This window comes from Epinephelus fuscoguttatus, linkage group LG8, assembly GCF_011397635.1.
Source record: "Epinephelus fuscoguttatus linkage group LG8, E.fuscoguttatus.final_Chr_v1".
Taxonomy (NCBI): domain Eukaryota; kingdom Metazoa; phylum Chordata; class Actinopteri; order Perciformes; family Serranidae; genus Epinephelus; species Epinephelus fuscoguttatus.
Window position 1 is genome coordinate 17,693,516 of NC_064759.1, and position 25,936 is coordinate 17,719,451.

At 40.3% G+C, this 25,936-nt stretch overlaps 1 protein-coding gene across 7 annotated transcripts; it reads right to left on the reverse strand.

The window, feature by feature from the left end:
* Nucleotides 1–25,340, reverse strand: cblc (Cbl proto-oncogene C, E3 ubiquitin protein ligase). 7 transcript variants are annotated; one of them, XM_049584234.1, is made up of 14 exons: nucleotides 24,845–25,340; nucleotides 22,070–22,300; nucleotides 21,036–21,848; nucleotides 13,530–13,676; nucleotides 13,276–13,432; nucleotides 10,806–10,927; nucleotides 8,312–8,449; nucleotides 8,135–8,222; nucleotides 7,843–7,974; nucleotides 5,642–5,824; nucleotides 3,683–3,835; nucleotides 3,229–3,284; nucleotides 2,430–2,488; nucleotides 1–588 (listed from the first exon to the last, which is right to left on the reverse strand). In XM_049584234.1, the coding sequence occupies exons 3-14, from the start codon at nucleotides 21,407–21,409 to the stop codon at nucleotides 569–571; spliced, it is 1,629 nt and encodes a 542-aa protein (XP_049440191.1). In that variant the 5' UTR covers nucleotides 21,410–21,848; nucleotides 22,070–22,300; nucleotides 24,845–25,340; the 3' UTR covers nucleotides 1–568. The 7 variants fall into 7 exon arrangements, with proteins under 7 accessions (XP_049440191.1, XP_049440188.1, XP_049440189.1 ...); XM_049584231.1 differs by having other exon boundaries at nucleotides 3,229–3,287; nucleotides 22,146–22,300; nucleotides 24,845–25,339; XM_049584232.1 differs by having other exon boundaries at nucleotides 3,229–3,287; nucleotides 5,642–5,821; nucleotides 24,845–25,339.
* Nucleotides 25,341–25,936: the final 596 nt, after the last annotated feature.

The following is a 25,936-nucleotide window of genomic DNA, read 5'->3' on the forward strand; positions in this document are numbered from 1 at the left end:
TTAAAGGTTTATTTAATTTCAATAAAATGTAATTACACAGAGGCCTTTATTCACTTACAAAACTTATTTATGAGAGCAGACATATGTTATGAGTTAAATGACGAGGTAGCATATTTATATTGTTTCATATATTCACCCTAAATAAGCTGTTGCCCCCTTCACTTGTTCATCAAGCCTTTCATTAAATAATCTCAAGGAGGCTCCGGAAACACTTTAATTATAAAGAATCAGTACTGAACCTACTGCAGAGATAATGGCAGTGTGATTATTGAACAGTAGGAGGCCTCAGTAAGCAATTTTCCTGTCAGTCCCCGCCCACACACATCACAGCTTCAGCAGTGCAGCTGACACGCCGGTCATTTACAGCTAAACATGACTCCAGAGACTATTTTTACATTCAATGAGAGCTGATTTCTGGAATGAGGATATTTTAGTCGCTGAGTATTTCTCCCTCTATTAAAAGAGTCTTTATTTTGCAGAGATGGCTTCTCTGTCAGGATGCAGTCACCTCTCCCAGGTCATGCTTGTCTCCTCTGAGCACCGCTCTCTGTTCGTCCCTCTATTCATGTCAGAGCCACGCTACTCCACCTACACACAGAAACATGTCACACTTAAATATACAATTACATGAGAAGGAGGAAAGTCCATCACCTAAAACTTCTTAAATGAGTGAATGATACCTATCATGAGACCTGGATTAGATTATAGGTTACAGATGAAGTTTGGGGTGGTACCTTTACTGGATTGGAGCGGATTTAAAGACTACTTTTTTAACTTTTTTGCCTTCATTGGGTGGGGCGGTCTGGATGTGCAGGGGGCTGTAGGCTGAAATCGAACCTGCGACCGCTGTGGCAAAGACATTGCCCTTGTATAAGGCAGGCCTGCTCTACCCACTAAGCCACCGGGTGCCCTGATTTTTAATTTAAGACTACATGGTTACACAAGTGGTTCTAAAACGGGAGTGTAAAACTGCAAAAACAAAGTGAAACTAAAGTCAAATGGGCCACAAATGTGTCACTGATATTATTAATTGCTGCAATGCTTTGTAAGGTTATTGTAGTTGACTAAAACTAAACTAAAAACTCAAGGTGTGAAAAAATATTTAAGTCAAATGAAATAAAAATAAAAACTAGACTTCAGAAAGTAACAAAAACTGAAACTACATTGTAAACTCACAAATTTAACTAAAATAAAATAAAAATATCTAAAAATTGTCTAAAGCTTCAGTTTTTTGGTCAAATTTCATTAAAAACAGGAAGACCCATTGGTGCATATCTTTATACAGGCTGGGATGTCTACATAACTGTGAGGCCCTCACAAAGCATTGTGTTTGTATTGTAACACCTATTCTGAACTTCTTAAATCTCGCCCCTCACAAATGCCCTCTCACTTATAATGAAAAAACACAAATAAATAATAATAAAATAAACAGAAATAAAATGAAGCATTGTTAAACAGTATAACACGATGTTGGCAAAGCAAACAGGATTCAGGCTGGCACGGTTCATTCAGAAAGCATAACAACATGTAAAGGTCAGGACGGTCTGCACAAATTTTGAGATGGAGAAAAGCAAATCGAGTGCTCAGCAGCATGCCAGCCTTGTGTCTTAAAAAGTAAAAGTAAAACCTCAAAGTTGAACTCACATTTTTCATTTGCATAACAGAACAAAATGAGGACACAACCAAAAAGAAACATGCTGTACACGGTCTTGATAATATTATGTCTATAAAAAATGGCTGTCTGGGCTGCTTTGGTTCCCAGTGTTCCCAGTATGCTTTCAACTGCACTTTTTGATTGGTGTCTAAAGGCCCTGACACACCAAGCCCCCCCAGCTGATTCAACATGTTGGATTGCCGTCAGAGTCGATGAGGCCTGTCATTGAATGACATCACAGTTTGGTTCAGCGTACCAGAAAAGAAACAGAAGTACGGGAAGCAAACAAACGACTTCAGTCTTTATATTATGTGAGATTATGTGTTTAGCCATTGAGCTCTTTAGCACAACCAGTTTGTTAATTGTTTGCCTACACATCTTTCAGCATCGGAATGTGTGCTAACTGGCGTCGTGACCATCTTACAGTTTTCCTTTTTGAATGTACAAACACAGACTAATCCTGCCTGCTGGTATGAAGAATTATTTCCTCTCATGCAGGCACAGTACATATGTGCTGGTTGGCTATTGCCTCTAGCAACTTTTTGGCTAAGACGCAGGCTATGTGAGGCAATGCAACAGTTGGCCTTCATCACCACCTCGATGTCTGTTTGGTGTGTCTGGGCCTTGAAGGGAGGCGTGACAGATTGGGGACCACTGGAAGACAACACTGTAAATTTCTTTTAGGACAACATCATCTGCATATTGTAGAATAATCTAATGTCTATTTAGTATGGGCACAGTTCAGCATACAAGGTTAAAACAGGCCATAACTTACTGTTGACATCCTTCTGAGAGGAAGAGGAAAATTTTGCTTCTGTGCGGAAATCAGCGCTGCTTAAGACAGAACACAAAATGGAAATATAGGTGAATGCAGTGTGACTTTTACCACTGACACCTTATAAAAGTAAAGCTCGTGTCACATGCATAAATGTGTGACTAGCAACAGCATCAACAAAAGCCAACAGGAATCTTCTATCCTCATCAAATAAGGATATTAAATATCAGCAATTGTCTGATTAACAATAAAGAAACACAAAGAATTAGGACTTACAGGTAGCATAGAAAATATCTTTAATAATCACAATAGTCATTCTATTTGTCTTGCTACCAGTGATATTAATCTTGACACAGTCCACAGGTAAATGCCTGATTTTTATTCTTTTTGTTACAAGGATTTTATTGCATAGACAAAAAAACAAATACACATATGCACACAAACATGTATGATACAAAACTAAAACAAATACATGACAACCACAAAATGCAAAATCAGTTAATTCATTTGATGTGCTGAGTCTTTGCACAGCTGATCTGGGTATTTAAAGCCATCCAGTGGGTTGCCAGCATAATGTTAAACACTTGTTAAAGGTTACAGTAACTTGGTGGAAGCGTTCCCTTATAGACAATTGGAACTGAGACTATAAATAATCTCAGTAGGGAGAAGTTGCTCTATAAGGCTTTAGCAGCAAATTTAGACTCCTTAAGGTTTCTGATATATATGTATACATGTAGACATGTAGACAACAACAGCAGCATGTTCCTCCTTTACTGCTCTGCTGTAAACACTGTCTCACCTTTTCATGTTTGTCTGTTTTCTGTGTCTTCTACGTGCTTCACCGCTGCTGTGGGCCTGCTGAAGAGAGGACACGTGTCACAATGATTATGCAGCCATCAGCTACTGCCGAGGGTGAAGGTAAGTACAAAACCTGACATATAAAAATGACTTTAGTACAAGCAAAATTACTTTTTTAAAATAGTCAAAAAGTACAAGTACACACACACACACACACACATAAAAAAAAGACTTTGTTACAGCAACAAGAGCAAATACAATTTGTTCCCTCCACCCCTGGTTGCTACATATATTCACACTACAGTTGGTGAACCTTTGCAGCACTGTGCATGAATTAGCATTTCTCAGAGTTTGTCTGTGAGGAATGGAGAAATTTAACACATCGCTTCATCAAACTGCCAAGAAAGTCATACAGCAACAGAATGCAAATAGCCTCAGTGTCTGCGGGAACTCACTGAGTGGGAGTGGGAGTGTTTGTCCAGTGTCTTGGTTTCGGATGTCTGGGGTTGGTCAGAGGGAGATGGACAGCGTGGGGTTGTGCTGTGCTTGGGGGGCAGAGGTGGAGCGCTCAGGTGGGAGGTGCGAACCTTGTAATCCAAACTGGAGATCTGTTGAGAGAAAGTGTAGGCAGTCAGTGAGGAATTAAAAAATAAGGTTATTTATTCATCATACAGTATGAGAGCATTATTTTAAAGTGGCAAACAAGCTGGAGGAAGGATGAGGATGCATGTTGCAATAGATACAGTTCCTCCCTGTAAGTTTACTTATAGGCCGGATGAGTTGCAGAGACAAACACATGGAAACAAGACTAAGGTCCCTATCTTACACCTGGTGCACAGATGGGCACAGCGCAACTGTCACTGCTACTTTCAGACTGATGCAACTGCCATTTTCACCAGTAGCAAATGTACTTGGGCCTATCTGTGCAACCTTGGGCACATGGGACTTAAAATGAGGCGTGGTCAGGGACATTGTCAGTGAATTGTTATCAATTTTTCAATTATTTAAGCCTTTACTAGGCCAGTATAAGGATTCTGAACAGATAAGTGTCCTTCATATGAATAATGTCCTCAGGTATTAATCCCAAGTACATAATCTGTGGGTCCCTTGGGATCTTGTAACCTAAAACTCTCTTGAGAATCTGAGTTATTCTATCCCAGAATGTTTGTAGTTTTATACATGACCAAAGTTGAATTGCTATTTTGAGGCAGCAGAAAGTAACTGGGCCATTGACCATCAAAAACCTGATCTGAAGTCAGAATGACGCAGTATTTTCCTGCTATTAAAGGACACATTATTCAGACAGTAACATGCTCCTACATGCACTCTCTGCTTGTTACACACATAGAGACACGCGGATGGGTTGAGGGTTGGTGAAATAATACATGATTAACATTCATTAAAATGTTAACGTAGCAGAGAGCAGAGCAGAGCTGCAGTCCGACTCCCCATTAAGAGAGGCTCTGTGCAGATTTATGAGGAGCAGTGTGACTACATTGATTATTTCAGAAGCTAAAAGTTTAGTTCTGTTTGCTTGGTCACGTTTATAACTACAGGTTTGAGTTGTGCTGCTTTAATGTCCCACGATATTTGCTGCAGTAACATTACTGCTCTGACTGCATTACTCTCAGCACAAAACAGCTCACTCCTCCAATTTGCTGAATTGCAATGTACAAAGTGCACCAGGTGCAGGAACACCTGGCTTTTGGGGAACGGGAGATGACACTGACTGGTTGAAGTCATGTTACACCCCAAACACACCTCTCGTTAATTAAAAGACTAGATACAATCCCTTGACCCAGATTATGTGCTGTTAAACTGCCAAAAGTTGATGGACACAGCCTAAATGCACCTGTGCCCTGCACTTTGGACCACTGGTTCCCAACTGGTCCAGCCTCAGGGTCCAGATTTCTCCTTAGTCATCAGTTCAAGGTCCACACAGTTTAATACATTTAGCGTCATACTTGCATTTGGCCATGTCGTTGAGCTAGTTTGCTGTCTCTGTTACGTAGCTGTGCATTAGTCACTCAATCTACAGAAGGAAATGGCACCTCAAAATAAAAGCTCTGTGCCAGAAATTCACTGTACTTCAAAATAAAGTGTGCTTTTTACAAACTTGACACATTTGCGAGTCATTTGTGGACCATTCAGAATGGACCTGCAACCCACCAGTTGGGAGCCACTGCTTTAGACCATGTGCTACTGATCTTTTAGATTAGGTCTGTAGTAATGCTAGTAGTACAACTGCAGTGCGATCAATATGCTCTGATGTTTGGCAGGTGTTTACAGCGTTCAGCATCTTAGTATAGCACATTGTCACATTAACACAAAGTCCAGCTGAGGCTAATGGGGATGTCATTCGTTTTCCAGGTATAGGGTTAGGGTTAGGATTAGTGATTGACGTATTCACGCACCTTTCTCAGGGCAGCCATTTCCTTTACCATCAGCTCAATGTCTTCATGGTCCGCCTCCTCTGTGTCCTCCTCGCCCTCCTCCTCCCAGTGACCGCTGCCTGGCAGGTAGGGCTCGACAAGGATGGACTCTGTCCCTCTGATGTCGCAGCGACAGTATGGGCAGGTGTGGCCAGCCGACTTCTGCTAGATAGTCACCATCGAACGGTCATGGGGCAGAGTAATGGAAACACTATGTGAATGTAGAGACCGGTAGTAACACGTTGTCTTTTGAAGCGTGTGTAGTGGAATATGTTGGACTTGACTTCAAAGAATGAAGCCCCCAGCTTTTCGAAAGATGAAGGAGGTGGAAATACCAGGTTCAACAGACTCTGTAGATTGCGGTTTCCACAAACGTACACCAGATGAAGATGAATCGTAACAGTTTGTTGTCATTGCTCTAGCACACAGGCTTTGTGTCTCCCCAGGTTTTATGACGTTTGTGCATTTTTTGTTTGTGACCACTGACCCTCTTTGCAGATGCAGTCTGACTGATACACCTGCAGTTATTATTTGGCCTATTTAAAACTATTTCACTTGCCCACGCTGCTTTCAAAATTAATAGACTTTTGGTAGTGTTTTGTTAACGTGTAGTTTTCAGCTGCAAACATCTGCAGACACCTTTGAAGTTACTTGGCTCTGTTCATTGTTGTGTCATGTATTGTAAACTCGCTGTTCATGAGGAAGTTTGGTTGACCACAATCTAGACTAACTTACAATTTTTCCATTGTGGTCTGACGTCCACGAAGCATATCTAATTCTCTTTTCCTGTCTCTCTCTTTCTCTCTCTCCCTCTCCCCTTCACTCTCTCTCGCACACACTCTTACTCAAAGTGAATGTGACCGATACAATTTGAGGAGGATGTGAGCCTGTGCTCGCACAGGAAGTCATCAGCCAAATGTCAGGACATGAAGCTCTGCACCTTTGCACAGACTTAAACACCTCTAGAGCAGATGGGAAGCGGCTGGCTGACTGAAAGAAATAGCAGCAGAGCATGAAGCTTTAATTTGCCAGCAGCAGCTTTAAATCTGACTGGATGTCTTCGGTGTCACTCTGTGATTAAAAGAGGAAGTAGGAAGTCAGCGGGGGGAGCCCCGTTAGAGGAGAATAATGCATACAGGACACGCTGTCCACATGATGATTACATTTTGTGGTACACACAGACTTTTGGGATTTGTGTGCAATCTAAAATAGTCAAATATAATTAATTTAATTGTAAGACGACCGTATGTCTGACATTAAGAGATCTGTTCCAGCTAAAAGTCTATCATTTTACAGTTGTCAGTTTACGTGCTGACTGCATCTGTCTATGATAGTAATGGTTCACTTCACACACCCTTTCTTTTTTTAAACCGCTGAACCAAGCTTTGTGCTTTTCTTTCCGGTAAATTATCAAACTATCTTCTCATGCAAAGAATTGGTTAAAGAGCATTAAAGTGTGGAGTGCACAGTTCTTCTTCTGGCCTGTGAAAGGTGACACATTTGTGGATGAAATGTGACCTAATTTTATAAGCATGGGTGTTGTGAATATTTATTTAAGTGTGGTGTTGTGTCAACAAGGCTGACTTATGCAATATGGCAGCTGAAGTGTGATATAAAAGTGCTCTAATGCCCTTCTGAAGGCAGTATAATAGCTCCGCATTAAGTTTGAATGGGAATATCCAGGCATAGAAGCACATGGATGACATGGAAGTTACTTTATAGACTTTGTTCATAGTGGTTTTAAAGCAAGGCTATTTTTTGTTCCACATTTCAGTGAAACATTGTACGTGTTAGTATTGAGGTATTTGTAATTCATTGGTTTAAACTGAATAAATCAGTCATGGCATTGATTTGTGAGGGTTTTCTTATATAACAGCGCATGTGAATCACTCACACTTTGTTAAACACCAGCATATTTTTGACATCAACCCCAAACCACATTCAAATAACCAGCATTGTGACAGTACTGTGGGGAGACAACCAACCACCAAACCATCGGAGCGCTGTTGTTCAGACCGACCTATGAAAATAAATCTACTTTAGTAAATGTAGACTGTTTCACGCCACTGAACAAACAAAATGGTTACCGTAACAGTCTCATTTCAACACTTGGCCGATGATTAGTATGTGCTTTAAAATACTGTACATTAGGCTACAATATGTAAGTGGATGGGGTTTCATACCTGCCAGCCCGTGAGGCAGGGTTGGCACAGGAGATGGCCACAGGGCTGGATACGTGTGTCCTTATCCCTCTCTGCACAGATCTTACACAGTTGGAAGGTGCTGCCGATGTCACAGTAAAGCTCGTACTGCTCCTGTCAGGTGTTAGAGTGGTGGTGTTGGTGTTGGTGGGTAGACAGGAAACAGTAAGAGAACATCTCAGGCTGTGATTCATGTGGTGTCTTGGTAACGCCTCGGGATGTTTTTTTGGCAGTTTGATAAATTGATAAAGAGGTATGAAGTACATTCACTTACTTCTGTTACTTTGACTTTGCCCCTCTGGGTCGGTTCACACAGGCTCGTCAGGTCAGGGTTCACATCGCGGCCATCTGGATGCAGGTAGCTGCAGGCACATAAACACACAGCGCTGAGAGAACAGACACAAAAACAAAGAAGAAAATGAAGCCAAGAGGTGTGTGTGTTTCTCCTAACCAGCCTTCCTTGAAGCCCTGAATGAGCGCCTGGTAGAGAGGTGTATTCTGGGGGATGGTCTGGACGATGCCACCTTCACTGGTGACGTGGCCGATAGCCCATTGGCCCATTCGTGTGCAGCTCAGACGAAAGATATAGCTGGAGAGCAAGAGATGCTTGTAATTCACACTTGTTTACAGTTAAGTCACTTGAACATTATTTTGTTTTATGGCGTCAGTGATCCTCTTGCTACTAATAGAGCTTTGGTTTGTAATGTTGATGCTATAGCATACATACATGTACACTAACCAGTGGTGGAATTTAACTACTGTAAGTACACTATTTCCCTTTGTACTTTACGTTGGTATTTCCATTCTATTCGTCTTTATACTTCTCTTTTTATTGGGGCCAAGGACTTGCTCTCCATGAGACACTTTTCTGTCTTATTTACAATTTTTTTAAATATAAAAACAAACAGGGTACTATTCTTTACTATACTCCAATCCCTTACATCCACATGGGCATATCCTTGCTTAGTTGTTCTTCTGTGTATTTACAGATTCATGTCTACACTTACATATTCCTCTGTCTACCCCTCTTCCATCAGTCATTTTAAATAGAATAGCAAAGAGAGAAAAGGCAACAAAGGAAAAAATACCAAAATGCGTCTTTATGCTTCTACATATACACCGATCAGCCAAAACATTCAAACCACTGGCAGGTGAAGGGAATAACACTGATCATCTTGTTACAATGCAATGTTCTGCTGGGAAACATTTGGCTCCTGGCATTCATGTGGATACCACTTGACACACTGGAGTCTGGCACTGGGGCGTTGGATTCTTTGAGACCTGACAGTTGTGGAGTGGGGTACTGGCACGTCCAACGGATGCTCGATCAGATTGGGATCTGGGGAATTTGGAGGCCAGGTTGATGCCTTGCACTCTTTGTCATGTTCCTCGAGCCATTTCTGGCACTGCCATTAAGGAGTGCTATTGCCATGAGGGGAGAACTGGTCTGCAGTGGAGTTTGAATGACTGAAGTGCTTCAAGTGGCATCCACATGAATGCCAGGACCAAAGGTTTCACAGCAGAGCATGGCGTTGTAACGAGACGGTCAGTACTGTTCATGTCATCTGTCAGTGGTTTTAACGTTTTTCCTGATCAGTGTATATATACAGAGTATAAACATATGATTAGATTAGATTGTATTATATTATATTATATATTTATTAAAGTGTATTTTTACTTCTATTTTTTTATTGATACAAAAAATAAGTCAATAAAAATATAGGTCAATTAATAAATTTTGATGTAATACTATAGGTTATCAGCTTCACATTCACCAGCTGCAACAAGAAAATGATGAAAACATTAATGCATCAATAATTATTATCCTTTGAAATAATACATGTATATGACTCTGAAATGGACCATTCTGCATTATGACTACTTTTACTTTTGGTACTTGGCCCAGACACACCAAATCAACATCAAAGAACTAATGGGAACAAAGGCCCACTGTTGCTTTGCCTCATGTCACCTGTGTCTCGGCCAAAAAGTTGCACTTGAATGCATCGTAAAGACTACAGCTAACAGCCAGCGTGCATGTGCGTTCTGTGCCTGTGTGAGAGAAAATAACTCTCCACGCATGCAGACGACAGTTGTCTGTATCTGTCATTTAAAAAAGGGGAACCAGAAGACTGACAAGAGGGATTAAAGACGCTAGTTAGCCAGTTCGCACATTAACAACACAACCCGATGTTGAAAGAACAAAGGATATTTACCCTGCGCTAGTAAACACAAAAGATTACAAACTGTTTGTGCTAAACAAATCAGTCAGTAAAAAGATACATTGCTTCCCTCACTTGTGTTTCTCTTTTTGTGCTGGTCTGATACTGATTCATGCAGAAAGAAGAAGAAAATCCGCACACTGAATTAGAGCTCCCAGTAAGTTTTTAATGACTAAAAAAGCAATGTTTCGACTCAAACGGTCTTCCTCAGGCAACTTCAAAAGAATGAGGTGCTTGTGCACTTTTACTTCAGCATGATTTTGAATGCAGGGCTCTGAGTATTTTGACATTGTTGTACTTCTATAGTACTTTTTCCACCACTGAGACCAACTGCATGACACCTTGGACCCTGCTTATTATTTAGCTACATAATTTCTTGGAGCTGGGCTCAACAAGGACATTTCTTGAAAGGTAGATGGAAACCTTGCAAGCTTAGGTTTGATGAAAAATATGCCAAAAGCTCATGGTACTTCAAAATAGATTAAAAAGTAATGAATTCCCCTTTCCGCTAATGAACAGCCAGGTACTTAAAGTTGGAGTGCTGTGGTTCTGTGTTGCTTCAAGGACCTCATTTCTTACAGCCTGGATCAATTGCCAGATTTGAACTCGAGCACTCAACAACCTCAGCTGTGCTATTTTGAGTTTTGAGATATGTGTGACATAAATCAGCTTTGCTTCTCTGGGAAGTGCATCAGTCAGAGCTTGTGCTGTGCCTGTCCTCACCTCCCGGGTCTGTGCAGGTAGTGTTCAAGACGAGCTATAACCTGGTCGTAGGTGAGGAAGGCCATGTAGCCTGGATGAGTCACGGCGAGCTGGTTCCAGTTCCTTATGATTGACCTCCACGGCTGAGATGAGATAAGAGGAGAGGAGAGGGAAGGAGAGGGGAGGAGAGGAGACAGGAGAGGATGTTTCATCATTGAAGGAATAGTTTAACATTTTGGGAAATATTGTTGCCAAGAGTTATAACCTCTGCCAGACATAAGCCTGAAAGGGATTGTGTGTTTGGTCATGTGCGAGTGTGTGTATCTGTCTGTCTGCAGCTAATCTTAAAAACGACTGGACCAATCAGCCTAATACTTTGTGTGCACATGGATGACTGTATGTTCAAGGACCTGTCATGGTTGCAGGTTGCCTCCGGGTTTTGTTTTGTCCGCTGCACAAGGTCATACCACACCAGGGGCATTTCAGAAGCGGAGCGTTTTGCCTGCTGGATTTTGTAGACTGCAGCTTTTGTTGATTTGGCGGTTTTTCCTTGATATTTTTACTTCTATATAAGTAAGTAAGTTTGCAACATAGTTAAATGGTTTCTGTTTTAATTGTGTTTATAGTTCGTCACCTACAGACATGGTTAATAGCCTTAAAAGTGCAGTTGTGAATGACATAGATCAAAGATTTGTGGCTTTGTTTTAGTTATAGAAAATACATTAATCCTCATAATTACATCGTAGGCTATCTATATTTTGCATACAGTGCCTGTTAGCAGGAGAACTTGATCTCCTCAGAGTGATGTACCACAGCTCCATCCAAAATAGATATTTTTATTAGCTTTTGGAAAGCTTCTGAAACAAGCTGTGTCTGCTGGACTGCCTGTGGTCAGCTCTGGTGGAGATCAGCAGTCTACTGAGTGCCCATTTCTCATTGTACATCAGAAGATACCTGTCTCATGTCTGTATCCTAAATATGGAGCTAGACCCAGTTAGTTTAGCTTAGCTTAGCATAGTCTGAGAACAGTGGAAAAACAGCTAGCCTGGCTCTGACCGTAATTAAATCTGCCTACCAGCTCCTCCTAAACACATGAGTCAGCACACCATATCTTGTTTATTTAAAACTGTACAAAAACTGAGAGAGAAAATGACTTAGCTGGAGCACAGTGACTTTTTAGAGTCTTATCATCAACATGAGGTTGCCAGCTTTCATGAAATCACTGTGCCACACCAGAGACCGCCGATAAACCGAGATGACCCACTTTAGATTCATTTCCTGTATTTGTGCCACGAGGGTTTCGCCACTTGACACTCATTTTTTTCCAGATTGACAAATAAGGAGAAAATTAACTTTGTCAGAGACATGTCTTGGTTTTAGCAACACACTCTTGCGAGATCTGGCAACAACTCATAATCAATATAATAATACATTTAGAAGGCACCTTTTAAAACACCCAAGGTCACTTTACGGAGCATAAAAATGAGCCAAATGAAATTAAAAAACATAGACACATATATGGGTGCTGGGATAAATTGACCTTCAGACATTAAACCAGCAGATAAAAACGAGCTGCAAAATAAGGAACAGGCATTAAGTTTGTGCTGTATATAGTGCTGTAGAGTTTTGAATCTGATTCAGAATCAGAATCAGAAATACGTCATTGATTCCAGAGGGGAAATTGTGATTCGTTACAGTCACTCCGATGTAAAGAATAGAGAATTATAAGTAAGAATAACAGTGTGAAATAGATAAATAAAAAGCAATAAAGTAAAGTAAAATAAAATAAAGTAGAAATGAAAATATACATTAAAATAAAAAAATAAATAATAGAATGTGCATTAAGCTGCAGTGTTTAGCACTAGAACTTAAGACATTAAAATATTAAAAATAAAAAATATATCGTCACTGTGCTGAGGCTGTAAGTGTGAAATTCAATCAATTAATAGCATAAACAAGAATAGAATAAAAGGAAACATAAGAAATATGTACAGTTATGTGCATCATAAAGTCAGAAAGTGGTTCATCCATCCACACGTGCACAATGCATCCAAATTTGCAGGGTAGAGGAGACCACGCCAACTTAGGAGACCAGAAGTGTACACCATTTTTATACCACTGGTGCAGCTTGTAATGAGTTATCTTTTGTTATTAAGTATCTTTGGCCAAACCAAGAAACAGTGCAGCACATACCCCCCGTGAACTGCTTTTACACATTAGTGCTCTGATTAAACAACATTTAATAACAGAGCTTTAGAGTTGCTGGTAGATGGATTTTTGTGTTCCCTTCACACAGAGCAAAGCTAGCTGTTCCCCTGCTCCCACTCTTTATGCTAAGATAAGATAACCGTCTGCAGCTTTGTATTTCTTGTACAGATATGACAGGGATATCCATCTTCTTGTCTAACTCTTGGCAAGCAAGCGACTGACTGTAATTATAATTCCTTTGAATAATCAGTTTATAACCTTCAACTGGAATGTGTCACCTTACCTGAAAGAGCCTGGTGAAGATGTCAAACTCGAATACAGAGATGTGGTCGTTACAGGTGAGATCTATAGTTGACTTCAGAGCCATGGACTCCATCCCCTCCTCGAATGCATGTACACTCCGCAGCTGCTCTTTGAAAGTGTTCCACTGCACTATACACCTGTCACAACACATTATTAGCATGTAGCGAATGTGGACACACCTGAAGCGCACAAATCAACAACAGAAGTCCCGTTATGAAAATTCCCCACACTCACTTGTTTCCAAATGATCGCATCCAAAACTCCTCAGCCTCTGTCTTCGTCACCCTGTAGGTGTCGCCCTGAAAACCACCCCCTGGAAACATGGCCTTTAGCTCCCACAGCATGTGACTGAACAGCAGGGACAGCTTGGTCAAGTTCCTCCTGAGAGTGAAGAACACAGCAGACTTTCAGTTGTGGTTGCAGAAATAGATAGAAAGGTAAACTCTCCTCGGACATGTCAACATTTTCTGGTCCTGTGGTGTTGGGAAAAAAAACCCTGAAACATATGAAACCATCTTGTGGGCCAATAATACATTTGCCCCAGACTCATAATCCTCACCTCACCCACCTCTTTATGATATTCCAACAGCTCAAAGTGTCAGAGACCTGCGTCATTCATATCTGCACAAAAATCTTCTTTTGCTATCCACCTGTGTGACTGTTTGAAAACTTGTTTGCTTAAAGTTTTGCATAAAGTATCACCAGCTTAGAGTTAAGACTCCAACTTGCGGTGTAGGTGTGTGAAGTCATGGGTGTGAAAGAAGACGAGCATGTTCAGAGGTGACTACTGTGGTAAACCCTGGGAGCTGGCTCTGAATAGACTGTGTAAAAATGGAAACATAAAATAAAATACAATTCTATAGCTGCTTTTAGGGGACACACATGTAGCACTGACTGTACCTTCGACACTTTACTGCTTCATTTAAGGTGACACTAGCATGCTGATACTTTCCATAGATACACTCACACACACTTGCAAACACACACACAACAGGTCCAGCTAGCAAACAGGATGCTCTCTGCTGCATGCTCGTTTGTAAATACCACAAAATGTTCCAGTGGCCAGTGTGTCACTTCAGGCCACTTTTTACCAGTTACTATTCTCACTTTCTCTTCTAGGGTCATTTAAAACATTTGATTTATTTATTTTTGGCAATAGTTTCTGCGCATTTCTCAACTCAGAGATTATTTTTAAAAAAACATTTTACCCTCTGCCAACATGCAGATTGGTGCCACAGGTAATCCCGCACTAAAACTTAATTAAAACTGCTCAAAATTAATTTAATCTACTCTAACACCAGCAGAAAACATTCTTGAACAACAAACTGTATGATGCAAAACAAGTAAAATTGCATCACTTTGTCTTTGAAGTATTTTTAAAGCTTCTTTCCGGACATGTTTTACATAATACATATTAAAAGACTTTGATGTGAATCACTGATGTGGTTTTAAACAAAAAAAGTTCAATTAACTAGGAAGACAAGGTGTTTATTGCTTCACTGAAGAGACTGTTCTGCTCAGCAAAGGTCAAACTTTCAAGTGAAGTGACAATGCACAAAATACATGTTTGACTGAAGGAGGACTTTACCTTTTTACCTTAACTTAACTGCATCAAAGTTACTCCATTATACGCTACTTTAAGAAATAAAACACACCTAAAAAACACTAAAATGTGCTGAAATGTATGTTGCCTTTTTGAATTTGGACTCATTTCAAAAACACACGATCTACAGTAATACCACTATTGTTAAAATCACACAATTTCATACAGGCAGTAAATTCTCATCTCCTCTTTTGCGAGACATTTTCGAAGTACGTCTGGAAACCTGCAGATTCCTCCAGTGATTCAACACTCATAAGAGGGACATTTGATCATGTGGGTGGTGGTCATAGAATTTCCACCTCACCGAGGAAAAGAAAACCTCTACGGTGCTCAGGAAGGGAGGGTAACGTGGGAGGAAATGTGTAAGCCACATCTCTCGCTCTGGCTGGCCTCGCATACATAAAAATATCATGAAAAAGAATGATGGTGGGTAAATTTAGAGCAAACACACCAGCGCAGATGTTTTCGGACCAACGGCTATGATATTGTGTGCAGCAGCGAGGCCGGACAGTGCACTGCATAACGGTAATCCTCGGTTAGGCTGACTGTTGATGCTCGACATATTTATAGGTAGCTGTGTACCACTTTCATACACTAGTGACAGCCTCTCAGATGCAGCATGTCCCAGACCCTAAAGCTGTCTCTGAATGACCCTCACCTTGAATGTTAATGCTCATATTTTCTACATTTAAATCAATTCTGCATCCTAAAATCCACTGAGATCTATTGTCAGTGTTTGTTTGCAAAATTGTTGAAATTACTAAATATTGTAAGTGTAAATAAACATTTAAAAACCACACCCTGAACATGATGAGAACACTAAGATATTTAGTGCTGATCAAATATTTGCCAGTGTTAAAATTACGCGCCTTAGGACAGTTTTCATTTCATTTTCATTTCATTCAAGATTAGTTTTCATCCTTAACTGATTATTATGTCATTGACTAATAAGTGCATGTGTTTTTCTTATGTTGTTTCTGCTTACAGTTCAAGTCATATGATTAGCGCAGTTTGCACATTTGCATGTGCCTCATAAATTCCAGTCAAAGCCATCCATCTGTCACAGACAATAACCTTCCAGCCGCTCAAACCTTCCCCTGCTTTTGTCACCTCCACCATCAGTCTTATCTCAGTTCTCTTTTTAGCTTCACATGATTGAAATTTCACCCACTAAATGCAGACTTTAACTTAAAACCATCCAACAGTCAGTGTTATTAGACGCAGACAGAGTACTTATCTGAGTCTGTGGATTGACGAGCTGCAAAATAAGATGACATTATCGCAGAATGTTTTAAAAAACATAAAAGAGGATATTTACGCAATTCGCTGTGACATTGAAGCCACATGACACATAACACTATGTGAATTTGCCACATGACTGCCCATGCAGACCGGGCTGTGGTGAAGAGGCCATCTGCTATCTTGTGTGTGCGAGATGATAAATATGGCCTTATCAGATGTTCGGATGAAATCTTTAATAAAATCTGCATATAATTTGCATACTATGAGTGTATGTTGTATGGTAGAGCAGAGAGGGATCTGTATGCAGATTAGAGCTCAGCGGGGCCTCAACACACTGAAAAATCACTGTAAAAATACTCCACTACAAGTAAAAGTTTTGCATTCAAAACCTTAATTAAGTAAATGTGTAAATTTTATCAGCAAAATGTAGTTAAAGCATGAAAGTTAAGTTCCTCATTGTGCAGTAAAAATGCTCCGTGTTTTACTATTACGTAAGATGTTTTAGGATTAATATTAATGCTGCTTTCATGTCTATGTTGCATTTTACTGCTATAGATGTTCAAGGTTTATGCTAAGTTTAACTATTTCATATACTAATGGGTTGTTTAATCTACAGCGATGCATCATATTCTATTAGATCATCATTTGTTTGTGGCAGGCTGCCCTTTGAGAACAACATATCTCTAAAAAGTCAATTTTTCGTGGTGTTCATGGCTCATGGAGAATTTTCTCGCTGAATAAAGAAGCACTTCATCCTTCAGTTTATCACAAACACATTCAAAATCACCAAATTTAGAGACACCTGGTTTTCGCTAGACAGAAAGGGCATAAACAGTAAAACAGACAAATGTGGTGGAGTTAAAGGTACAACTATAGAGCGTCTATAGCGTAGTGGATAGTGCCGGTGTGCCCCATATACAAAGGCGAATCATCGCGGTTGCAGGTTCGCAGGTTCGACTCTGGCTTGCGATTCTTTCTGCATGTTATCCCCCCACTCTCACTCTCACTCTCACTCTCACACTCTCTCTCTCTCTCTCCCCATTTCACCCTGTCTCTGTCCATTAAAGGCAAAAAGCCCTGAAAAAATAATCTTAAAAAAGTACAACTTTGTCCATCGTATAGTGACTTCATGTAAATCCCTGCTTAAGCAAGCTCAGGGGCTATTATTTGCGTGAATCACTGAAATCAATGGGCGTATATTTGGGACAGGCCTTTAATTCCCCTCACACAAAAGTTTTGCTCAGCAAAGATCTGGAAATCGAATCAAATTGTGCGTTTAAACCAGTATGAATACGTCCTTAAAAATTAGGCTTCAGATAATACATCAGTTATGAGTCATTCTTTTGATCTAGCTCTAACAGACATCAGAGAGAGAGTGAGTTACGACACTCAAATATAACGGCACCTGGCAAACACTTGTGATTCTTTTAATCTGAGGACCCTTACGGACTAAAGGAAAATGAATAACTTACAGGGTAATCAAGGAATGGACGCATAATTTGAGGTAGCCAACAACCCAGTTTTATACATCCGGCAACCAGACCAAGCGTCTAATTGAGACAGCCGTTCATTTGTCAAAATATGTGGCTACACCAGGCTAGTAAAAGGACCAACTGAAGTTTTAAGGTACAGTATGTCTGAATATTAGCCTCATTACTGACAACACCTGTCTGTGTATGCATAGCCTTTAATCTTTAATAAAGCATCATAATTTATAAGTTAATTTTGTATAGATAGATAGATAGGCGGATAGATGGACTGATGGATCGATGGATCAATAGATTGATATATGGACAGTGACGACTGAGAAACATCAAGTAGTAAAGAGTAAAAACTCAAATAAAAACGTTCTACTCTGACACGCTGGTTATTAAAACTTTACCTGCTGCTCTTAATCACAGTAAAAGCCTCACTTAGCACAATGTTTTCAGGTCCAGTCCCTCCTAAATATTGTAAAGTGTCGAGATTCATTTGCAGTAAGCAAAGCTAGAGCTGCAAAATATATTCAAACTATATTGATATTGTGATATAAGACTACATAACCTCATATATTTTGGGCATCATTATGTAAGTGTTGTCTTTTCCTGGTTTTAAAGGCTGCTTTACGGTAAAATTATGTAATTTTCTGAACTTACCGGACAGTTAGCTGTTCTATTATTTGTCTTCACCCAATTAGTCATTATATCCACATTATTCTTTAAATATTTTGTAAAGCATTAATAGTCAGCACTACAGTCTCGTCACAGTATTGATATTGAGTACAGCAGAGCAGTTGAGAGCTCACCGAGTCCTGATTTTAAGGCCACATGCAGGTTAAAAGATACAGTAAAAAAAGCGGATATTTGTGTACACTCTGTGGAGACAACTATATGGACATACACAGAAAGAAAAATGTGTGTTCAATGCCAGACAGCCTCTCTCCCAAGCTGTTCACATACTGAGCCTGTCACTGCGTTTGCCAAGTTTCCTCCACATTAGCATCACAAAGACGCAGGTTTGGCCCTTTTTCCACCTTCGTCATTAGTAGTCCTGACAGGAGCAGCGGACGCAGCCCCCAAAAAAAGCCACTCTTTTTAAGCTGCTCCAAATTATCCACTTTAGCCAAACAGCAAACTTACAGAACGTGGTCGTTTCTTTTCCCCCGGCACGCAATAAAGCCTATATTTGACTTGTGGGAACTGCGGAAGTTATTTCATTTTAACTGCAGCTCCTTATAGATAGTGTAACATAGTTATTTCAGTTCATTTGGTGTTGAAAAGGAGGGTCGCCTCTATCATAACTCTCATGTACTAGGTTATGACTCCAGAAGACTATTTTTGGGTTCTTGTACTTTTTTACAGTGCACAAGCTGAGCAAACAGCCCGAACCCCAGTCCCATGGTCCCGGATAAAGATTTGAAGGATGTGTGGCCCCTCTCTGACCCAACAGTCAGTTTACACAGAGGAATTCATCTGGACAAAGATCATGTTTTCGGTTTGAGAACATGATCCGGTTGAGTTGTAGAGAAAATGGTGACCACAATATGAGCATACCCGTAAATAGTTGGTTACGTCGGGTGGTACCTGGCCTTGTAAGATAGTTTGAATTTTATTTTGTTTTTAGTTCTTGGACATTTTGATTGAGTGAGTTTGAATGGACAGAATTTTAATTAAAGATTGAAATAAGCATCTAGTTCCAGAGGAAGTTTCTCCATTACATTGTATAATCCACAGAGTAATTATCTAAAGTTATGGGGATTTTCATTCATTCATCTTCTAACCGCTTCATCCTCTTGAGGGTCGCGGGGGGGCTGGAGCCTATCCCAGCTGACATCGGGCGAGAGGCAGGGCACACCCTGGACAGGTCGCCAGACTATCGCAGGGCTGACACATAGAGACAGACAACCATTCACGCTCACATTCACACCTACGGACAATTTAGAGCCCTTTAGTCCCCAATCTGCATGTCTTTGGACTGTGGGAGGGAGCCGGAGTGCCCCGACAGAACCCACGCTGACACAGGGAGAACATGCAAACTCTGCACAGAAGGGCTCCCATGCCCGGGATCGAACCGGCAACCCTTTTGCTGTGAGGCGAGAGTGCTAACCACCACATCACCATGCTGCCCGTTATGGGGATTTTGTTTCTGGAAATAAATGCTGTTGATATTTTTACATATCATGTTTTAATGCTATGAGCGCTCATCTTTTTCAGACTGTTCATTGTTGTACAGTGCCGTGGTGGCAGAAACCAAAGATAGACATCTAAAAATGTGCAAATAAAACAAAAATGGCTGGATCGTGCTTCAGGAAAGAGAGAATTTTTTTCTTTTTTATTTGCATGAACCCTTTAAAAACAGAAAAATATGAGCTTTCAGGTTGAAAGCAACATTTATTTTCATTATCAGTTAATCTGTATCAGTGGTGTGCCGTGATGCCAATCCAGGTGTGCCGTGGGATTTTGTGATAACCAGACATTATTATCACAATATTCAACTGGGCCTATACAAAAACATATAAATTGATTTTTAAGTGACTGTATCAGTATGTTGTGTGCAACCATTTCCTAATAAAGAGGCAAACTCTACCTTAAAAATGTACTTTAATTTAATTTAACATTAAAAAAAACCTTCTCAGGGAACCTATTTGTCACCATTCGCACATGGGAATTACAAGTGTGTGACACATCAAAAGCCCTGATTGGCAGCCAGTGTGAGGGATGATAATATCTAAAAGTAGAAAGCCATGAGTGGGACAATGACTCGCTTTATTGTGCGGCGCAAATTACAACAAAGCACCAGCGAAGACGACCTACCATTGAAAGAAAAGAGACAAAAATGGCAGTAGACAGTATCATGAAAGCTACTTGTCTTATTATTTCCTTTTTTTATTGTCTTATGTCGTGATAAGAGTGATAACACATGTTATAGAAGCTAATGTGCACAGATATAAATACAGGCGTGTTGAGATTTTGGCTTGGCCACAAAATGTTTGAAAACCACTGCTGTAGATTATCTGTTAGATTAATCAACTGATCATTGAAGTGTCCAAAGATAGCAAAAAGCTCGAGATAATGTCTTTTTTTTTTTTTCCGACCAACAGTCCAAAACCCAAAGATATTTAATTTACAATATTTCTCACATTTAAGAGGCTGGAAGCAGAGCATTTTGGCATTTTGGTTGGATAAATGACTTAAATGATTGATTGATTGTTGAATAAATATTTGATGATGAATTAATCTAATGCAACTAAAACTTTTTTGATATTTCAAAATGAGAAAAATGTGACTCAACTCTTAAAAAATGACTGATTATTTATTGTGATTACGTTAAAAAGGAAGGAAACACTTCAAGAACAGAAGCTTAAGAATGTCATGTGTCTTTATCTTGAGATGTATGTTCGCCAGGGGCCTTCTTACCTGTAACTGGATGTCTCCTCGAATATCTTCTCCCGTCCCTCTTTAAATAGCAGTACGGCCCTCTCTGTCTTATCCAGCAGGTTTCTGACATGTACCCTCAGGTACTTGGCCTCATCTCCTCGTGGCACCTGGCTGCCTGCCCTGGGGCCTCGGTAGGGCTCCCAAACCTTCGTTAACAGTGTTGTCGTCTCAGATACCAGCTCCGGCAGGTATGGCGGACTGTTCCTCAGGCCCAGCCGGGGGTTAGTGCACAGCTCGTGGAGCTTTTCCAGTCTCTTGAGGGCCCTGTCCACCAACCGCCGGTCTCCACTTGTAGGGGGCTGGGAGCTCGACTTCGGGCTCAGGGAGGCTCCTGAACCTGCTTCCGCCATCATTCAGCTGTTGTGAAGTGATGTGAATCAAAAGTGACCTTAAATGTCAGTCTGTCTGCATGCGAGGGGGCGTGACGATAAATAACGGTAGTCCTACAGTTTCTAAAAGGTGTGAAAGCTCTCGTCTGTATAAGTGAATTTCTAGGAGCGAAAATAGGAGCAGCTATTCATACTGGCTCAAGTTTTTGAGTGTTTAAGCTGACTTTTATTGTCCTTACAATGACTTCTGTGAGTTCCAAACTTCAGTAGAAAAGCACACATCTCAGCCTCCTCAAACAGTTTCTACCCTTGAGCCATATAACAATAATCCAACAGCACTACATTTTCCAACAGTGTATAGCATGTACAAATAAGGCATCTCCAAAAATGCACTCAAAGCTATGTATTTCCTCCCAAAACAGCCACTCCGGTCCGTTTGTTGCCTCTCAATCCTCTGTCAGATCTTCAGAAAAATACAGAAATAAAGGTCTGTTACACACAAGCTGTTTTTGTTAAGAGTCAGACAGCACAAGAGGCCGAGCATGAGAAAGAGTCAACTGAAAACAAAGGAAACAAGGGCTTAACACTGATACTGAACCCTTGAAACAGTTTCAACTTCTACCATCCCAGCTCCCTCCACCCCTCCACATTCAGCCTGTCTTACCCCCAGTTCAGCACACTTACCAATATTCATGCGCACATCTGAGCAGCACAGCAGTCACACACTGTCAGGGTCAACAGAGCAGAGACATCTACTCACAGCACAGTGGAAACATGTCCTCTGTCATTGGCTGAAACACAGCTGCTTCTTCTTCGTCTCTCTTTCTTGACGTCACCCTCTCTCTCTCTCTTCTTGGTGCACCCTTTGATTGGTTTCCTGGTTGCAGCCAGCCAAACAGGTTTGTTTTCTTTGCTCTATTGCTCGGGCAGGCAAGCAGAGAGACAGAGAAAGAGAGACAGAGAGAGAAATGGGTGGGAGGAAGACAGGGAGGTGTGAACTCAAAATTAAACATTTACTAAGAATGAAAGCAGTGCATCAGACCTGAGTGACACGTAATACAGGTGGACTGCCTACTAACAGACAGGATGCCTCAAAGCAAAGTTCAATGGTCAGCAACTCCAACAGTTTGGATAAAAAAGAATTATCATCTTCACCTGACTGTCAGCAGGAAGCAATGTTTACTGTGAAGTTAAATGGGTTTTGTCACGTCAGTACTTTGCTCCATACTGAAATATTTTAAGATCTGTTGGTTGGATTGACATGAAATTGTGTACAGATATTCATGTTCCCCAGAGGATGAATCCCAATGACTTTTGTGATCCTGTGACTTTTCCTCTAGTGTCACCGTGAAGTTTTTATTTGTGATGTCTCAACTACTGCCATTAAATTGCGTTAGTCATTAGTTCAAGGTCCACACAGTTTATTATATTTAGTGTCATACTTGTGTTTGACCAGGTCGTCGAGCTAGCTACTTCAAAATAAAAGATATGTGCCAGAAATTCACCGTACTTCAAAATAAAGTGTCTTCTTTATGAACCTGACACCTTTAGGAGTCATTTGTGGTCCATTCAGAATGAACCAGCGACCCACTTTTGGACCTTGACCCACCGGTTGGGAACCACTGGTCTAGTGTGTAGGATTTATGTCATCTAGTTGTGAGGTTGCAGTACTGAAACTAAAGAGCATGTAGGAGAACTATGCAACTATCTGTTGGGCTACTGTAGAACAACATGGCAGATTCTATGGGAGAAGACCATGGATGTATAAAGAGAACTAGACGCAGCACTGGAGGCAGGGCCCTGTTCATTCCTATGAAAGTTGCCATGGAGTTGGCATGAAAGGAACATGAAGCCAAAAAAGTTTGACTTCCTGTGTGTACAATTACCCATTCATTCCGCATTCCCATAGAGCAAGCGCTCTAGAAACTGCCAGTTTCGGTATCTTCCGGTTTAGCCCTCCGGTTTAGCCCTCTAGATTTAGATAGACTTTATTAATCCCTGAGGGGAAATTCAATTTTTTGCCCCCACTCTGTTTTCATATACACACAGCCTGAAATACACACATGCACAAACAGGACCTATGCATGCACTGGGTGGGGGGCTGTCGTGGGCGGGTGCCCCAGGCAGTTGGGGTTTGGTGCCTTGCTTGGGGGCTCCTTGGCAGTGAGCTAGCGCCTCTCCAGCTACCAGTCCTCCATACTGGGTTTGTATGGGGACTTGAGCAGGCAGCCCTTTGGTTCCCAAGCCAAGTCCCTATGGAAAGAGCTGCTGCCCCAATAGGGAATAGGGATAAAATGGTTCAATTGTGCAGCTTTTCTAGACGTTAGACATGTTGTTGGACTGAATGGATCGAATACACAACTAGACATCTTCCTTTGTATAAAACATCTCGTGGTCGGTTTTCTTTCAAATAACGTGGAGCTGTTTTATGGAATGAAAATGTTAATTCACTGGATTCATCTGTGTCACTGTCTTTGTACAAAAAGAGACTTAGAAATGCTCTGCTGTCAAAATCATTTGATTTACAAAATGATTTATCAATGAAACTGTTGTTCATGCCGTTGGCATACCACTTCAGATTTAAATTTTACTGAATACTTATATGGTGATTTTTTTTTCTCAATTCTAGTATTAAAAATGTACTGACAATTTTGATGGTTGTATTTTACCACTTCTATGTCTTCTGTATGGTTTTCATCAAATTCAAATGATTTACAGACATTTTTTCACAATGTAAGTTCATGGGAAGAAGTCTTTTTGGGGCCAATAGCATCCATTACAGACCCGTAAGTTGAAATTCCACATTAGGCTACTACGTAACATTGACTTTAAACCTGGCGCTGTTCCTGGGGGCATGGAGAGGACCCGCTCCATATGTAGATATGGACTAATCAACTCATCCTAAGGTAATGAAAACACAACAATGATTATTTTGGGGTTATTATAAACTAATAAAAAGACAGTTATGAATACTAGATGCCCCTATTGTACTCACTAGACCTTTAATATGCACATTTGAGACCCACAAAGGATGAATTGTTATTACTTAGGTGGCTCTTTCTTTAGCACCATCATCAGGTCAAAACTCTTTCATTTTGGTTTCTGATCAAATATTACACCTGCCCACCTGCCCTCCCATCTCTCTCAGTTGAACTTTGTGTTTGACAGTAATGTTAGGCCTACATGTAAGATACATGACTCTTGGCAAATGACAGATTACTAATTTAAACATTATTAAGTTGTCCCAATGGTATCAGAGGACATTATCTTGAATAAATGAAGCATTTAATGATGGAGTTAGCCTATTTATCAACATTTTTAAAATGTAAAGTAGCCTATATTGCATTTCAGAATGAAACACCCAAACAAAGAAGCTAAATAATGTTATGAATATATTTATAACGACCATCTGTTTAAAATCATGCTTATCATGTGGTTGTCAGCCTGGGACCCTCTTACCTGTAAGTGTATGTCTCCTCAACCAGGACAGCAGTGTGGCCCTGCAGGTTTCTGACCTGTCATGGACTCTCAGGTAACTTTACTTCATGATTACATAACCTTTCCTTCAGCGCCATCGTCGGGTCAAACTTTTTATTAGTCTATATCCTGCTCTAAGACCAAGTACCAGTATAATCAATGACATTTCCATTTGCCTCGGCCCTCGACTGTACTTTGTTTTCTGCTAATTTGATAGTTAGCATGCTAATACACCAGTTAGCTAATACATTTGCTAGCATGCTAATACACCAGTTAGCTAATAAATTTGCTAGCATGCTAATACACCAGTTAGCTAATACACTTGCTACCATGCTAATACACTAGTTAGCTAATACAGTTGTTATCATGTCACTACAATAGTTAATACAGCTGTTAGCATGCTAATACACTAGTTCTCTAATACACTTGTTAGCATGCTAATACACTAATTATCTAATACAGTTGTTAGCATGCCAATACACTAGTTATCTAATACAGTTGTTAGCATGCTAATACACTAATTATCTAATACAGTTGTTAGCATGCTAATACACTAGTTAGCTAATACAGTTGTTAGCATGCTAATACACTAGTTAGCTAATACACTTGCTAGCATGCCAATAAACTAGTTAGCTAATACAGTTGTTAGCATGCTAATACACTAGTTAGCTAATATATTAGATAGCATGCTAATACACTAGTTAGCTAATACACTAGGTAGCATGCTAATACACTAAACATTGGCAAAGACGTTGAAATAACAAGATGGTGACCGTGGTAAAGATTTTACCTACTTTTTACCTACGTGTGTTAGCATTGCGATTTTGGGAATGCCAGCACGTTGACCCCAAACTGTTCAAAAGCTTATTTATCTTTCATACAGTCTCTGACGCTAACGTTAGCTTTTAGCTCAAAGCACCACTGTGGCTATGTGCAGCCTCACAGAGCAGCAAGCTAGCATGGCTTTACAAAAGTTTTTAAAAGTAAATTTGATTTTGTTTCATGGGTTATTAACTACCTGTACATAAACTATAAACATGTAAATGTCTTACTTTGAAGAACTTTTTCATATCT